Genomic DNA, 17011 nt, shown 5'->3' with positions numbered 1-17011 from the left:
GAGCTCTATAAAGCACAAAACAAACTATTCGTACTATTGTAGAGCTCCAACATCATATTTTCTATGGTCCTCCACACTTAGCTTACACTCATATTATGCATTCTCAGGCTGCCGTTGACTACATGATGACACTGCATTACTACCAATGATATCAAGACTGTCATAACCCCTTTGTGGAAAGAAAAACAGGAAGTGAAGATAACAATATTGCTTTTAGGGAATTTGTGGGATTAAGCTTTGATTGAATGGCAACATCCATGTGACATGTTTGTATTTGAGTGTAAAATAGACCTCTACTGCAGGAAGATTTGGTTCTGGTCCAAGCCTCAGTGATAATACTTCAAACAGGCTCCCCATCAATCCCTCACCTCTACTCACCTCTCGGTCCCTCAGATTAACAGTGTTGACGCAACATGCAGCTGCTGGGAATCATCACAGGATGAAGCCCCGGACAGGCAAATAAAGCATTTTGTTCTATAGAAAGAGACCCATCTAACATCTAATCATCACATAATAAACCATTAGGTGGCAGAAACAATAAAGCACTAGTTAGGGAACAATGTGTTGGTTTAACTAAAGGCAAATCAATGTATTTTACTGAAATTATATGAATTTTGAGGGATTTAAAAAAGGTGCTTGTGCATCCAGAATGACTAAAAATGTGTATTTTCTGACGGTGTCCGCTGTTTATCCTTTATTCTGCATATGTTTAAAAGCCAAATATGAAAGCAGGGTGTGAACGTGGCAACCAGTCACTCAAAAAGCACATTCACTTACGTATATTTTCAGCCTTCTGTTTATTTAAGATAATCTGCCACATTATTGAAGTAGTGGATATCTTTAGACATGAATCAGCGTATACAGGTTAAACCGATAACAACAGGTTTTTATCAGAGTGTGAAATAGCTCATGCATTTATTATCAAGATTTTTGCCCACACAAAGCTTTCACTCTTTATTGCCATAGAAACCAGAGCAACTAATCGGCACCTCCATTCACATCTGAAGCTCTCTGGTCTTCAGATTTCAGTGCTCGAGTCGCGGTCGAGCTCAACCAACGTGCCGCCACGCGGCGTTGAATTCCTCTAAGACTTGTTGTCTACGGTAGCCAGCAGACGCCACCGAAACCTCTCGTCCTCTCACTTCCTCCCGACTCTCTGAAGCGTCTTCAGGAAATGAAGTTGGTTTGCGGGATGATGCTCTCCACTTTGTGATCTGCGGGGTTCGCTGACGCCTCGTAGTTACAGATGGTCACTTCATGTCTGTAAGCCTAAAGAGCGCATGGAGGGGAAGACAGGTTAATTAACAGCAAAGACAAACTTAAGAAGAAGAAGAAGAAGAAGAAGATAATTTACATTTTATTTTACACAGTAAAATACATTTACATGAACCTATATTTCTATTTTTCCTTGAATTTTCCTTATGTTTCTATAAAAAAGCAACTGTAACATATAAATGTTCTCCCAGGGATCCATAAAGTATTTCTGATTCCGATGATCGTCGCTGGTCTGAGCTCTGGTGCAAAGTGGTGACCCGTGATTTAATCACGTGAGGAGACAGAACATCCAAAATAATAGGGGATACTGTAATGAGTTGATAATGGCTACAGTTAACACGGGCCGCTTGTTGTTAATTACAATAAAGGACTTCATGAACAGCCAACACAGCTGTCACCACAACAGCACCGTGCCAAGTGACTGACATGCAGGGGCTCTTTGGAGGGCCGGAAGAGAAACTGGAGTCACGTCAGAGAGATACCAAAATATTTTGGGAAAGAATTTGCTGCCCTCAGGATGAAAGATGAGTCAATATAATATCTCCTTTCAGTGTAGGTGGGATCTGACGCACATTACCACACCAATCATTGAAAAACACCACAGATCTTTATTAGTTTATCCGTCCTGAAAAAACTCAGTGAGACTCTGAAGTTCCTACATGTAGGAACACGTAGACGGTTAGTAAGACCAACTAGTTTATCTGATCCACATAGTTAAACATGAAGAGAACTCTGTTGAGAAGTTTGCAGATGAAAATACATCATCAGCAGCTTCTTTTCTCAGGCTGTGAGACTAAATCATCCTCCACATATTATATTATAGCTTTTTCTTTGTTTCTAATGTAGCAAATTGGACCACAAACTGCATTTAATGCCGTAAACCTGTACAATGACAACCTTGAAACTTAAAATTGGGACTGACCTCCGAGTATTCTCCCCTCAGACCGATGTAGTAGACCCTGGTGCTCTCGGCTCCAAAGTTCTTCGAGATGTGGATGGAGAGGTGCTGCACATTGGAGAAACGAGCGATCCTGGAAACGGTCACACAACGGGTGAGACACTTGGGTTTGAGACAATAATAAACTGTAGTGACACTTTGGCAAGAAGTGTGTAGAGGAGGACTTATAATATAATAGAAACAGATATACACGTGTACAAGTGGAGACAAGCGTGACATACTGAGAGAAAACAGAAAGAAAAAGCAGAGAGTTGGTTCCACTTGTGTTTTTAACGCTTCTTTGACCAGATAACGAAGATTGGATTTCACTGCATCATGTCATCAAGTGTCCTACATATAAGCTAATCATCAATTATCTCAGTCTTGTGTCATCAATCGTGGCCAGAATCATATAGATATATTTAATTTCATTGGTTTTAAACAGCCGATTTCTTGAATGTACATCTAGGCTGGTGGAAAATGAAATTTTGGGAACAAAGTCACTCAGGTGATGAAACAAAGACTGTTCATGCTCTCACTTTGTTGGGTACTCCAGCTCAGCAGTCGGGTCTCTGTTGAGTCGGAAGGCTTGCTCAGGTTCCCTGCCGGTGTCGTCGAATGACATGTGAGGGATGTTCTTGTACCTGGAGGGAAAAAGTAAGTTCATGAAATCACTGCCATATAAGGATAAAAGCACTTCACTGCAGATCAGTGTCATTGAATCAGGACTTCAATCCAACACTGTTTTTCATAACAGAGACAATTCATTTATGAACAATGTTTTGAGGTTTTCTGGTGGCCTATGGAGTTAAACCACTCCATGCCACCTAATCAAATGAGCAGTGAACAGAGACTCACAGTCGAACCTCAGCTGGATGAGATTCGTCATTTTCTCCAGAGATGATGATGCCTTTCAGCTTCACGTTGCCAGTAAAACTGAAAGAGATGAAACACAATTCCTTCGATGCTATCTTTGACCAAACAGGACAAAAAAACCCCCACAAAGAAACACTATCTGAAGGAGAAAACGCATGACGCTGCGAGCAACAAGAAGCTGTAACAAGAGATGAACAGTGAATTACGAAAAAAGAACTGCACTAGTAACTGCATAACTAATAATTTCATAATAATAACTTGTGTGTTGCCATCTACAAATATACTTGTATTTATACAGGCAGTAAAGGATAAACGGTCTTCATTCAGGAGAAAAAGTTTAAGTTCAGGCTCATTATGATGATGATTTCAGGACTTACGGGATGTTGAACAGCAGCTCTTCATCTGCATCACTCTCCACATACTAAGAGAAAATAGACAAACAACTGTGAATCATTACTGCATAATCACAGAGTAGCAGCAGCATTAAAACAAACATGACAAACTGCAGGAGACATTATCAGAATGGGCTTCTGGTTTGACTGGTTTTTGGGCCACATTAACATAAGCATTAGCAATGGGATGTTTTCAAACATTTTGTATTTAATTTTTTAACAGTTTATTAAGAAAAATAATCTGCAAATTAATCAATTAAAAAAAGACAATTACAAACATCAGATCAATTATTTTAATGTAATTTTGACTAGCACCAACATCTTAAAATACTAGTATTAACATAATAATGATGACCTCAAAAGTGGTGGAATAAGTATTCAATTAAATAAAAGTACATCCATAATAAATAAAATACCTTGATTCAAAGTAAATGATCAGCTGAATGTGCCCAAAGTACAAGACCCTTCTTAGTTATAAGTTAGATATTATTATATATTACAAAACTGCAGTCAATAACAACTACTGTACCTCAGAAGAAATACTTAAGTACAGTTACTAAGTAAGGTTGCTTGAGTACTCAGTAATTGTACTTAGTAATTGTACTTAGTAATTGTCCATGACTGGATTACAACCAGTCTAATCAGTGAAGTTTATTCACTGCACTGCATCCATGTGAGTTGGCAGCCTCAGCGATGTCAATAAAGTTTGGCTTGATTGAATAACTGCGCAGCTTCACAGCGAGGCTTCGCTACGGAAGCCCATTAACACACATTCCGACAACACGACTTCTGTGGGTCTGCGGGGGGGACACACGGGATAACTGACCGGGGCGGAGGCTCTGTGCGGCGGTTACCTTGTCCCGCTCGTTCCGCTGATCCCACGGTTTGAACACCAGCTTCCCATCCCCGTCTCTGCTCTCGTTCAGGCACTGCAGCTTCTCCAGGTCGATCCGACTGTACAGTCCGTACTCCAGGCCCCTCTCTGCGGGCTCATGCTCTGCCTCGCAGCCGCAGCCGTGTCCGTGACCGTGACCGTGACCGGACATCGCGGAGCTTTAGAAACGCAGCTGCTTCCCGTTGTATTTAGATCGAACACAGAAAACCACCCGCAGCTGCTTCAGTGCGTTTTCAGAAAGTGAACAAGTGCGATCAGCAAGTTTCACTTTGCGGAAGCGAATGGTCGTTACAAACTACTTCCGTTGTGACATTTTCAAAATTAAACAAGCTTTTTGTCCCAAAAAATAATCCGATTCGAGTGGCATAAGAAGAGAAATAGCAATCTTGTTGATATAACATACTTTTAAATGAACAATCACTTAATAGCACTTTTCCTCTTATAACGCTTGCCTTTTTTAAGGAAAATGCATGTCTTCGAGAACATGTGAGATTTTAGGCTAGCCTCATTGAACAATGTATTTAAACGGGTTTATTTTATTTTGAAGGCAAAGAAAAACATCCTCTGCAAGTTGTAGACTACCTCCTAAAGGGCATGACGCGTTTTTGTAGTCATGTAGACATCGACAGGAAACCGTAATGGGAGGTCCTGGCCCCCAGTATCTGAATAACCTCCCTAAAATATAAAGCTATGCAACTTTAATATACTCAAATACTAATTTACAGTTATCAGCTCGAGCAAAATTTAACTACGACTTCGAAAATTTAATATAAACTGTAAGCACTAAAAAAGGTCACCATCTTTTTAGATCCTGGACGTTAATGATGAGATATTTGAAAGGAAAAACACAAAATGCAGGTTTAATCGGGAAAAATGCCACAGTACATGAGTTAAGGGTGCCATTATGTAAATAATATTCCAATATCTCTTTATTAAGGCCTACAGAGCATACTCCAGTGACAGTTTCTTCACAATACTGTACTTCCTCCTCTGCAGACTTTTTGACTTTTTCTGTCATTGAGAGAAAATGTAGACACAAAATGATACAACAGACAAAGGATGTTTGTGTTGACAAAACACCACCAAGCACACAAAAACAATCTGAACACACACACACACACAGCCTCTGAGGGCAAAAAGTCAATTTTAATAAAAATTACCATATAACATTTATTAAAATCTAATAAAATTACAATTTTTAATCTACTTCCTTTCGGCCCATGTTGTGGGGTGCCAGGTCCCAGTGTTGAAAATAAATACATCTCATCATTGTTGTAGACTGAAACTGCAGACGTCCTATTAACTTTCTTCCTCATAGTTGTGTTTCCTTGTTCTTCCCTTCTCTTCCTGCAGCCTGTTCAGCATTCTCTCAAGCTATTTGTCACAGTGAAGCAGATATAAACAGGGACACACACATTCAACAGCAGGAAAATATGATCTGAAGCCACAGGAGGGTTAAATAAATCTACAATGTATGTGTGTGTAGTTCACTGATATCATTTTAGCCCTAAACATTAAAAAAATGCACCATTTAAATTTGCATGATGCTCTGTGTGTGTGTGTGTGTGTGTGTGTGTGTGTGTGTGTGTGTGTGTGTGTGTGTGTGTGTGTGTGTGTGTGTAAGCAGAGTCTTTGACCAGCCAGTTGATGTCTCGGCTGACGTGCACCATGCATGCCATTATGTAAAAAAAACAAAAAGTGAGTCATGATTTTCCTCGTGTAGTGTACCGTTTGCAAAAGTAACAACTATTCTTTAAATGAAAAATAATCAGTAATGTTTCTGTCACATGAAGGAAAAGGTTGGTACTTTAGGTGGAAGTAGGCTTATTTGCTTTCTATGCAAAAGTTAGATAAGAAGACTGACTTTGCTCTCATGTCCGTACTAGATATGAAGCTACAGCCGGCTAGTTAGCTTAGCATGAAGACAGAAAACGAGCACGGCTCATAAAAAGCTCACTACTTAACACATTATGTCTCAGTTGTTTAATTTGTACAAAATAATGTGTGATTTCCTGTGTTATAAAAGGACTATTCTGTGTGTTACCATCTAGGTCCCAACCCGTATCTCCCTGGTGTCTTCACTGGTTGCCCGGGCAACGGGTTTAAACAAACCAGATGTAAACATATTCGTTGAGATTTCGAGGAGCTGGCAGGCAGATTCTGTTACCTTTGGAACAAAGCCAGGCTATGTTTCCCCGCTGATTATAGTCTTCATGCTAAGCTATGCTAAGCTAAGCTAACCGTGTGCTGGTTCCAGCTTCATATTTAGCGTACGGATGTGAGCGGGATCAGTTTTGATGTCTGACTCTCTGTAAGAAAGCAAAAAAAGAGTATTTCCCAAAGGGTCGAGCAATTCCTTTTTTGAATGGCTGCTAAAAACAAGGAAAAGTAACAGACTGTGCGTTTGCAGGTGTGTGTGTGTGTGTGTCGTTTGCATCTTGTAAAAAGTGACATAATTTTCTTAACAGACTTCACACCCTTTGACCATAATTTCTGATTTAAATACTTTTCAAATTCAAAGACCTCCCCAAGATTTGTTTTAAAAACACAGCCATGTTTTCCACCAATACTGAAAGATTCCTACGATATGTTTGGTGGTAAAGATGATGCTGTGTGTGTGTGTGTGTGTGTGTGTGTGTGTGTGTGTAATTGTAAGGGGTCTCCAGTCAAATTTTAAAACTTAAATTAAAAACACAGTTGGAATTCATAAAATACATTCAGTCTCTTTCACACTATCGGCGGGAGAATCTGTTCTTGAAAGCTTTGATAGTTTTGGCCATCATGGGGGCGATTTCTGCCAGAAAGAACAAACGTTTTGTCAGATTCAAAAGAACTCAGACAGTTCTTAAACTCAGGACAATTAACACACACACTTACTTTTGACCTGTGGCTTGTCCCGGGCGGCAGATCCAGGTCCAGGTCCAGGTCCAGGTCCAGGTCCTCCTCCTCCTCCTCCTCCCCCTCCTCCTAGTGATGAGGAGCGAGAAGAGCTGGGAAAAGGGTCAAGTTGGGAGGAAGAGGAGCGGCTTGATTCACCAGAGAAGTCCATAGCTGGTCTTATTCTGAAGGCCACAGGAAGAGAGAAAAAACAAACAATTTTAATCACCAAATATTTTATGTCTGTGATAATAAGATATATCAACTGTAAACACTCTTTTCCTGGTTCAGACTACACAGTATTTGTGTCGGTCCCCCGACCAATCACAGCTGCTCGTCCCATCATCATCGTCATATATATTATTATGGTACAAATTCAAAATCACAACCCCAAACCCAAACATGCTGGCTGTGATACTGACTTGATGGGAGCTGCCGCTGCGGTGGAGCTCGCTGACGACCCACTGATGGTGCCGAACTTCTCCTGTCGGCGGCGGACGTCGCGCGGAGGCTTGGCGACAGAATTCACAAACGCCATCTTAACCTGCCGCCCTGCCAGAAAAAAACCCACCAAAACACTCAAACCACCTTCATGAAGTCAACATCCATCTGTGACGTTTCCGTAGAAACGCACATCCATCGTTCCAACTTTCTAGTGTTCATCAATATTGTAGATTAAAAGGCGACTCAGTGCTTCTCCCACCTTTTGGCTTGTTGGCGTGGGCGGAGGAGATGTTCTGGGTGAGCATCCTCAGGCGCTCCTCGCGCTCGTCGTGCAGCCTCAGATACATCTCCCTCCACGACTCGTACTCCTGAGGAGACTCACGCTTAAAGTCCCGCTGACAGTGACGCATCCACAGCTCGTCAGATTCCTCCGTAAACCACTGAGAGGAAGAGGGGAACAACATCAACAAGGGGGCGCCAGCTGGCTTCATCATTCTATAGTGTTTTCTCCCTCGTCTCATTTATTGCTTCCTTTGATTTTGTTATGTGGGTGAGTTTGTTATTTTGGCCTTTGCCCCTGAAGTCTACTCTGAGCTCCATTTATTTTAAAACACATTGTAAATAAAACCACAGCAATGTGTCTCTTGGATGGTTGGATGCCCACCGGGCATTGCATCATGGAAGGCATTATGTCAATGAGGGTCCTCACAAGTACAGAAAGTGTGTGTGTGTGTGTGTGTGTGTGTGTGTGTCACCTGGTTGCTCTGCTCGATGCGGTACAGCTGCTCTGGCGTGCATCGCTCCAGCACCGGCTCCAGGATCTCAAACGGCACTCCTCCAACCTCAGCGATGGCTGAAAGAGCAGAGAGGCAGCCGACAGTCACATCTGTGTCGTGTGGTCGTGTTCATCCGTTTTAACCGCCTTAAGATGCTGACTGTCACACTGGAGATCGCGAAGGCTTTCTGTTTCTCATTTGTTACTCTGAATGACTTTAGTTGCATTTAATGCCAAATAAAACACGAACATGACTTGGGGAATACATTTTAGTGTTTATTTTATTTTTTGCAGGCTTTCTGGTGCCATCTGCTGGGGAGGATCTGTAACTGCTTTGTAGCTCCGCTGCTCATGAATATTAAAGAACAAACAGCATCTCCACTCACAGTCGATGTTGTTCTGCAGCACGCGGATGCACTGCTCGTACAGAGTCATCATCCTGGGCAGGTAAGCGGTCTTTGATCCCGAGTAGACCACCATCTTAGAGTTGAACCGCTTCCCCGTGAACCCGGAATCCTCCTCGTCGTTGCTGACAGGAACTGAAAGCATAAAATAAAAGGGAAACAGCGTGACACGGAGCAGGGCAGGATGAACTGTAACAGAAATGACTAGAAAAACAAGATTACAATGTGCACAAACGCACAAATTCACTTCACTTGTTGGAACGTGTCGTGGAGACCATGTGGTGTGAGCCAGAAGCCTCTAAAAGGTTTACAGCTGCAGAGTTACAGACACATGTTCACACATTCACATTCAACAATGACCGATGGCCAAAGCAATGGGTGAACTGGGAACATGGGCTCCACTCAGACAGACACAAGAAACCAGTTCCTGTTCCACAGAGAGTTCACTGTATTAACCTGGTGGCAGGAAATCAGGTTACTGCAGAAAGTCGACTGCAGAAGTTCAAGTATTAAGACGAGGAGTGAACGTGCTTCTCTATAAATAAATATTAGAAACACGCAGCATGAGGATTACCGTGGACACACTGTGAGTTCTTGGAGCTATAAAATGACAGTCATCACTTTCTATGCTGCTTCAGGAACAAGACAAACGTTTTCTGAGATGAAGCCGTTACCTTTCCGTCGCTGCGGGGACAGCGGCGTGACGTCGATGGAGGGCAGAGGTCTGTAATTGGGTTGAATCGCTGGCAGAGGGATTTCAGGAAGAGTCGCGATGGTCTCAACCACCTGCAAACAACATCATATTAACATAGAGATAAAAAGGGTCATTTTCTCATAGACTTCCATGCAATCAGAAGTCTTGAAGCAACCAGAGGAGTCGCCCCCTGATGGCCAGTAGACAGAATGGAAGTTTAAGGCACTTCAGCCCTGGCTTCACTTATCAGAACCGAAGGTGTCTGGTCGAGACTCTAAACTTGTCATAGTCTGAAATTGTCTGAATTATTTCGACAGTGGATAAAATGCAGCAAAACAAGCCCAATTCTACAAAATAAAAGCACAGTTTTGTGAGAAAAAAGTAGATAATTCAGATTTTAAACACTACAAGCTACAACTTAGAGCTGCAACAATTAATCAATTAATTAAATAGTCAGTCGACAGAAAATGAATCAGGAACAATTTCTATAATCTTTTCTGGCATTCCTCACACAAAAAAGCCAAATATTCTCTAGTAGCGGCTTCTGCAATAAAAGAAAACTGATTGATTTAATGTTTTTACACCAAACGATGAATCCATTAGAGAAAATAAATACTTTGATTCTACAGATAAATCTAAATGTTTAATCGTCTCGGCTGCTGTTCTTACCCGCTTGCGTTTTTCCGGCGTTGCCGAACTGGAGCCTGAATGTGACCTCTTGGTACTCTGAGTGCCGTTGGCCTTGCTCCCTTTTGAGGAAGAGGAGGATGAGGAGGGGGCAGGCGGAGGGGTGCGTGAACGATAGGAGGCCGACGTGGAGGAAGAGGAGTGAGACGGTCGACTGTGTGATGAGGAGGATGACGATGATGGCTTCTTCTTCTTCTTGACGGGTATCGGGGCGTCGTATGTGAGGAAAGATTCAAAGGACATGGTGGGGGTCTCGAAGTACTCTTCCTCCTCCTTGGGTGGCGTGTCCTTCGGGGCCCGCGGTCGCCCTGGAAACGAGAGAAGCAAGAGTTAGAAGACGCAGTGAATCATGGGTATTCAGGCGTTATTTAATGTCTTCAAACCTTCATGTGGTACGATGTGAGGAGACTTTTACACATATATAACCAAATCACTCTGGTCCATAAACTATTATTTGATATGCTCATTAGCATAATATGTGTTATTGTTCTGAATAGACGAGTAGTTCATTTGTAGTGAAAGGTAAATAAGAGAATATAGAAATTATTTTCTAGGACAAAACAATATTTTTACTTTTTCCTCTTAGTTTCAATGTATTTTAAAAGACAGAAGAAAAAGTATTTCACCTTTATATGGTCAATATAATTAGGCTACTTGACAAGAATTTACTAAATAAAAATTTGATTTCAAAGTAAAAGCAGATGTCTACAAAGTAAGAGTTTTTGTTGTTGTTGTAAAGTAAAAAAAGCCAAATTATATTGACCATGATTGAATTTATAAAAGCAATAAAATGGGGAAATGTCCTTTTTTTAATAGGCGGTGTATATCAACACACAGTAGCCAAAGATCTACTCTTTACAATCACTCACTGTCAGAAAGCGTTTGGTAACTCTGCAGACGGGAATCACCAAACAAACCGACGGTATCTAGATAAGTCGGGACAGGATGTCTCTGTTGTGGCTCCATTTTGTTGGCTGATGAAACCGGAACATGTTCTCTGGTGCACAGAACAGCCTGACTCATCATCTTATAACAGCATTATCGTTATTTTGGCTTCTACAATGACTAAAAGGTTTATGAAATGCAAATGCATTGTTAGCGTCGTGTTTACGATTTCTGCTCCGGAGCATCAAAACAAGTGCAAACTGTTCAAAGACAACAGATGGATGTCTGCTCTCCAAACATGAGCAAACTAATGGAACTGCCTTAGTAATAAATGATGGCGGTCACATCATCCATCTCATGGTTGATGCCTCGTAGGATTTAAGGTCTCCACAGTGTCGAAGCCTACAACTTTCGTCCATAAAGTGATGAAGTCATCAAGTAACACATCAGCATAACATCTGTCCAGCCGCTAGTTTGTCTCACCCTCAAACAAAGCTAGTAAGAGAGGAGCTGAGCGTGGAGAAACGTTAACGTCCTCCGTTTGGACGTCTAGAGGAAGAGGAGCTGAAGAACAAGAGGCTGAAATTCATGTTATCACTATTCCTCAGGAGAACAACTCCTGGTATCTGACATCAAATTCTTCCTATTTAACTATTCTGAGATAAACAGTATTGTAATCATACCTCGGTGTTTACTTCTGCAGCCTTGTTTCCTCTTAAGTAGCTCTAATAATCTGTCTCTGTCTGACAGTATCTTACATGCGTTCTGTATCATCTTGTTCCAGCTCCTCCATGTCCTCACAATCCGTCCATGCAGAAGACAAACAGGACAGAGATGCCTCCGAGGTCCCTCTGTTGTCACAGTGAGCCTCTTCCATTAGACACAAACACACTCACCATCGTCTCCTCCTTTCTTCTTCTCCTCCCTCTTGCTCTCATGCGCGGTGGACTTCCTGCTGTGCTTGGCAGACTTGGGTACCGGACTCTGCTGTCTCTCTTTGTCGGCGCTGCGTTTCTTCCCTTCGCTGCCTTCCTCTCCCCCTCCTCTTCCTTGGTCGCCGCTCACCTGTGCGTGGCGTTGCCGTCGCTCATCGTCCCTGTCCCTGTTTCTGTCGCCGTGGGAACCGTGGTAGTGGTTTTTGCTGGGTTCTTTGCTGGGTTTGGCGTGGCGGACCTCTTTGCGAGGAGGAGGAGGAGGACTGGGTTCAGGTTCAGGCTCAGGCTCAGGTTCAGGTTCAGGTTCAGGCTCCGGCTCCGGCTCAGGGCTCCCGTACTCGTCTGACTGGTAGCCTCCTTCCTGCGGGGGGCTGTACTGCTGGTGTTGAGGAGGTGAGGGCGAGTAGTTCGTGTGATAGCCTCTCTCCTCCTCTTCATCCTCCTCCTCCATGAAGGAGGGCTCTTCCTCGGGGGAGGGCTCCCGGGTGCGTCTGTGGCCTCCTCCTCCTCCTCCAACGGTCCCGGGGCCTCGGGGGTGTGAGTGTGACCGCGGAGCCTCTTTGACGTTGGCGGGTCTGAGGTAGAAACACACACAGTGGTCAGAAACACCATTTCCAATAAATAAATAACTACATTTCATGAAGCTTTTAGAGTTTAACTGACCCAAGAACAACATAAATATGCCTCTTACAGGGTAAAGAATCAACCACAGCTCTTGTTCTAGTGTCCCTATACAGCGTCCATTGCCATCTGATTAAAATGGAGTCATTCTGTTTATTTTATATTATGATGGAGGATATGCTTCATGATATATTCCAGACTTCATTCTGCATCTCCAGCAGCTGATCTGATCGTAGACGCCATGCCGATTAAAATCCAACCATCGCGACACGCAATGAATGTTGGGATAATTTGGGTCATGAATTTGAATCTGGAAAAGAAGATTTCCAGATTCCCCCCCCCCCCCCCCCCCCCCCCTACTTCCTCACTGCTGTTTGCACAAGAACCCTGAACGTACCTGTCTGCAGACTGAGGAACCAGTTTCTTCCATTTTGCCACGAGGCTTTTTGCCAGCTCTCCAGCCAGCTGATTCTTTCTAAAAGAATTGACGGTCTTCCCAACTCCAGTTTCCTACAAGAGAGCACAAAACAAAGAGCATCACGGACCGGATTTACTTATTCAATTCAACAAAGCAAAGCTCATGAAATCTTGTTTATATTTGAATCCTTTAAGTCGAATTTCTTTCAACGTAGATATCACATGAGAAGTGAGAAGACTGCAGCGTGATGAAAAGGTGATCGGCTGCAAACTGCCGTCCCTCCAGGACCTGGAGGGACAGAAGATCATGGCCGACCCCTCCCACCCCAAGCACTCTTTGAAACACTCCCCTACAGTACTAGTACTACAATAAACTCCTTTCTGATTCTGAACATCCACGTCTGTATCTTTTTACTTCTACGGATGATATTTAGCAGCTTCGTGGTCGGGAGACGTGGAGGCTGTGCTGATAATTTCCATAAATCACGTCTGACAAGAAAGAAGAGGCTGACTGAGCAAAGCATTTCTGCTCTGTTCGTCAGCGATTCAATGCCTTGCTTAAGAGCTCTTCCCCCATACTGCTTCTCTACTGGACCAGCAGGTCACTGTAGACGTTCTAGTTTGGGGATCAAGAGGATGCTTACCACCAGTATGTCCACAGTCATGGGAAGCTCCCCCAGTCTTTTGAGAGTCTTCAGGAGCTGCAAAAACAAGAGAACATGTGTATTATTTCACACATGTACTGCATCAACTGCAAGTACTATCGTGACTTTCTCAATATTTTATCCATAAAACACAGAAATCTTATATCTTTAATCCTAAAGAATTGTTTTTTTCCCCCAGTCCCATCTCACGGACACGGAGTTGGCTTAGTTGTCGTGGACGACCACCTGTTATCACACAGTAAAAGTTCAATGCCAAGGGTCACGTGACGACAAACCCAAGCCATCTCCATGGCGACAGAGCAAACTCCATCTGCTAAATCAGAGCAGGAGACGGGGTTAAAAGCAACGAGGAAATCCAGCAAGCGAACCTTAAATTAAGATTATGTTAACGTCCATAGAAAACTTACTTCAAATATTATTCAATAACCGGCTACTTTTTAAATATATTAGTATTCTGGTGTAAAGTTACGGTAAGAAAGTATTAAATTGACACCGTTCTCTCCTTGTTTGGATTTGGATACGGCAGAAGAGGTGAAGCATCAGTGATCAGAACAAATAAATCATCATCATCGTAATAATAAAGACTGGATGGAGGTGTCAGTGGCTGTATTGTGATATGTCAAAGCAGATTCAAATCACTGTATGTGCACGACTGGTTTGTTCACAGGTTTCAACCACTGTTGACCTAACGGGGTGATTTGCATAAATAACAATATTATCAGATGTGGACTCACTTTGCTCACATCATTTTTGTTATGGGGTAAAAAAAAAAGAGCTAGAGAAATGCCACCTGGTGTGTATATGTGGTGGTTGAGTTTCTCTCCCTGACATCTTCATTACAGGTTAAATTAAATGAAACATTAATACACACTGAAACCAGCAGCGTTCACAGCCCTGCGTAATGGAGACCGACCGGTAACGTTGTAGATCAAATCACCCAGCTGTGATTTCGCCATTTTTAATAAAAAAAAGACTGACTTCTGGAAACCGGATATAGCTTCTGTTTAGCAAAGCAACCACACACGCACACACGCACGCGCACGGTAGCTGCTTTGTTTTGGGAGGTCACATTTGAGCAGTGGAAGTAAACAAAGAAGGCTCGGGAGACAGTTAACTGTACCGAATCCGCTTCATGTTGTGAACATTTTAAAGAGCAGATCCCAGTGCAGCTGCAGTGTGAGCTGAAATGTGATAAAAAACAGTTGAACCTAACAGGCCTGGGGTCGGTAACTGTCATTACTCGCGATACTAACGCTTGTTAGCTTGACGGCTAACGGCTACTCCTGGCCCCGAGATTTGTTATCAGACGCATCACGTTGGGGTTTACGTTGTTATTTTAACGGCTAGGTCAGAGTGTCTGTGGACGTGTATTGAACCAAGCCGTGGCGTCAACATGAGCTAAAAGCCAGCGTTAAAGAACTACGTTATAACTAGTTAAAACCCCTTAATTATCGTGACGTCTCACACGGTGCGTTCACGTGCTGTCGGAAATCCTGGAATTCTAAAATGAATGAATGATATAACGTCCAAGTGTTGTCTCCACATGTCCTTCCAAAGTATTAAGATACCAAAGTACTTCATTTTAACAGTATGCCACATTACTAAACGTAGAACCACAAATATGTAGGAAAATATGGATTTGTAATGAAGTAGAAAACTGGAACATTTAATGATATACACAACTTCTCGTAGTGCAAAAGCTCACAAAGCTAATTCAGCAAAAACACCACAAATGTCTTTGAAATTTGTATTTTAAAAAAGGCAAAATTCCTTTTATTTATTTATTTATAATAGTTTATTTTAAATGCATGTATTCTACTGTTTGTTTTCCTTTCAGACATACCCCAACTACCTGGCCCACCTTGTTATGTTAGAATATATGGAAGATGAGCTCACATACGTAATATTTATCATATTATGAAGGGATAGTAATGGCAAAAAACCTGTCATGTCCCATTTGTGTTTTTAAGGGGCAGACAATGTGCAAAAACCATAGCTAGTTCTGTTGGTAAATCTATTTAAATCGATATTTATGAAAAGGTCTTACTGTTTCATCTGAGTTAATATTGTATATTTAATTTAAACCTATCAAAACTTGCAATACACATCTGTGGTTGCGTTTAACACTACACAAATAAATATAATCAATGTTTAATTTATAATTAATTTATGTCAGCTCTACTATTACTAGTTAATAATCGGTGGGCTATCATGGTTTTCATTCCTGTGTATTTGGTTTACTTTACAGTTGTCACAAGGTGGCACAACTTCATATTACTTCTCTACCATTGAACTTCAGGAATTATCTATAAAACAACTGCTACTACAGGAAAATACTGTGGTTTTAGAACTACTACAATTTGTACTACTAAAAGCACCTGAATGCTCTTCTACGCTAACGATTCTCCGGAAAACGAGGCTGAACAGCGGCCCCCGAACGCAGCATTTAAAAAACGGTTGCGACTTTCGCCGAGCTGCCGTGGCCGTAGCTTCGTTTCGGCCACCGGAGACGAACCGTCGCGTTTCGGGAGACAGTCGGCGCTGAGCCACGTCTCCACCTGTTCAGTCGTTACCTTTCGAGGCTCCGGATTCTCCAGGAGCCGGGACTGAAGTCTATCCACTGCTTCCAGCAGTTCCTCCGCCATGTTTACTGCTGGTACCCTGTCGCCCGGAAACTACTTCATCCTGACTGAAACGGGAGGCTGAAAAAAACGGAGAGGTTCCGCTGGTTGAGTGACGGCTGCTGGAGGAAGAGGCGTTTCGCTGACGTATACAATAATACGTGAAGGATCACGCAGCGTCCATGATGGCATTAATGATTCATTTATTAATTGAAATGGGGAGGCAAAACAATTATGTTTGGACATTAAAGTTGCCGTCGTGTCAGACGGAAATACGTAACGGCCCAGCTGACCCACGCGGGCACACACCTGTTACGGCGACGTCAGCGAAAGCGCTGAGTTGGCACGTGGACGAGTTCACCTGTCCTCTCTTAGATATAAACTACTATAATATTACTCCAGGCTTAGACGCAGTGGTGGAAAGTAAATAAACTAGTAGTTTTGAGGTACTTGTACGTCACATTACATTTTCTGCACCTTCATACTTCTACTCCATTTCACTTTTTTACTTCACTGCATTTATTGGAAAGCTTTAGTTCATGTTACTTGATAGATTCAGATTAATAATACCTATCTTTATTGATCGTGCAGGGGAATTCATAAACCAACCA

At 42.4% G+C, this 17011-nt stretch overlaps 2 protein-coding genes across 2 annotated transcripts; both read right to left on the bottom strand.

The window, feature by feature from the left end:
- Nucleotides 1–767: 767 nt before the first annotated feature.
- pithd1 (PITH (C-terminal proteasome-interacting domain of thioredoxin-like) domain containing 1) lies at nucleotides 768–4656 on the bottom strand. The gene is made up of 6 exons (XM_084032971.1): nucleotides 4335–4656; nucleotides 3466–3509; nucleotides 3071–3148; nucleotides 2752–2856; nucleotides 2198–2306; nucleotides 768–1269 (listed from the first exon to the last, which is right to left on the bottom strand). Exons 1-6 carry the CDS (start codon nucleotides 4524–4526, stop codon nucleotides 1168–1170), a joined length of 630 nt encoding a protein of 209 aa, XP_083889097.1. The 5' UTR covers nucleotides 4527–4656; the 3' UTR covers nucleotides 768–1167.
- Nucleotides 4657–5504: 848 nt separating this feature from the next.
- eloa (elongin A) lies at nucleotides 5505–16496 on the bottom strand. Its single transcript, XM_084032959.1, has 12 exons — nucleotides 16353–16496; nucleotides 13759–13815; nucleotides 13095–13207; nucleotides 12038–12651; nucleotides 10239–10564; nucleotides 9550–9661; nucleotides 8858–9010; nucleotides 8452–8549; nucleotides 7956–8136; nucleotides 7675–7804; nucleotides 7253–7437; nucleotides 5505–7169 (listed from the first exon to the last, which is right to left on the bottom strand). The coding sequence occupies exons 1-12, from the start codon at nucleotides 16422–16424 to the stop codon at nucleotides 7108–7110; spliced, it is 2103 nt and encodes a 700-aa protein (XP_083889085.1). The 5' UTR covers nucleotides 16425–16496; the 3' UTR covers nucleotides 5505–7107.
- Nucleotides 16497–17011: the final 515 nt, after the last annotated feature.

This window comes from Eutrigla gurnardus (assembly GCF_963514095.1).
Source record: "Eutrigla gurnardus genome assembly, chromosome: 17".
Lineage (NCBI taxonomy): Eukaryota > Metazoa > Chordata > Actinopteri > Perciformes > Triglidae > Eutrigla > Eutrigla gurnardus.
The sequence above is the reverse complement of the archived record's forward strand: the minus strand, read 5'-3'. Positions and strand labels throughout refer to the sequence as shown.

Bases quoted from the DNA above. Each gene is read 5' to 3' on its own strand.
- eloa (XM_084032959.1), bottom strand. From the start codon at position 16,424: ATGGCGGAGGAACTGCTGGAAGCAGTGGATAGACTTCAGTCCCGGCTC. The intron at 10,565-12,037 runs GTGAGTGTGTTT...TCTCGTTTCCAG, and splicing joins GAAGAAAGGAGGAGACGATG to GGCGACCGCGGGCCCCGAAG. The intron at 8,137-8,451 runs GTGACACACACA...TCTTCCTCTCAG, and splicing joins GCATCGAGCAGAGCAACCAG to TGGTTTACGGAGGAATCTGA.
- pithd1 (XM_084032971.1), bottom strand. From the start codon at position 4,526: ATGTCCGGTCACGGTCACGGTCACGGACACGGCTGCGGCTGCGAGGCA. The intron at 3,510-4,334 runs GTAACCGCCGCA...ATTTTCTCTTAG, and splicing joins AGCGGAACGAGCGGGACAAG to TATGTGGAGAGTGATGCAGA. The intron at 1,270-2,197 runs GTCAGTCCCAAT...TGCGCTCTTTAG, and splicing joins TGAGGGGAGAATACTCGGAG to GCTTACAGACATGAAGTGAC.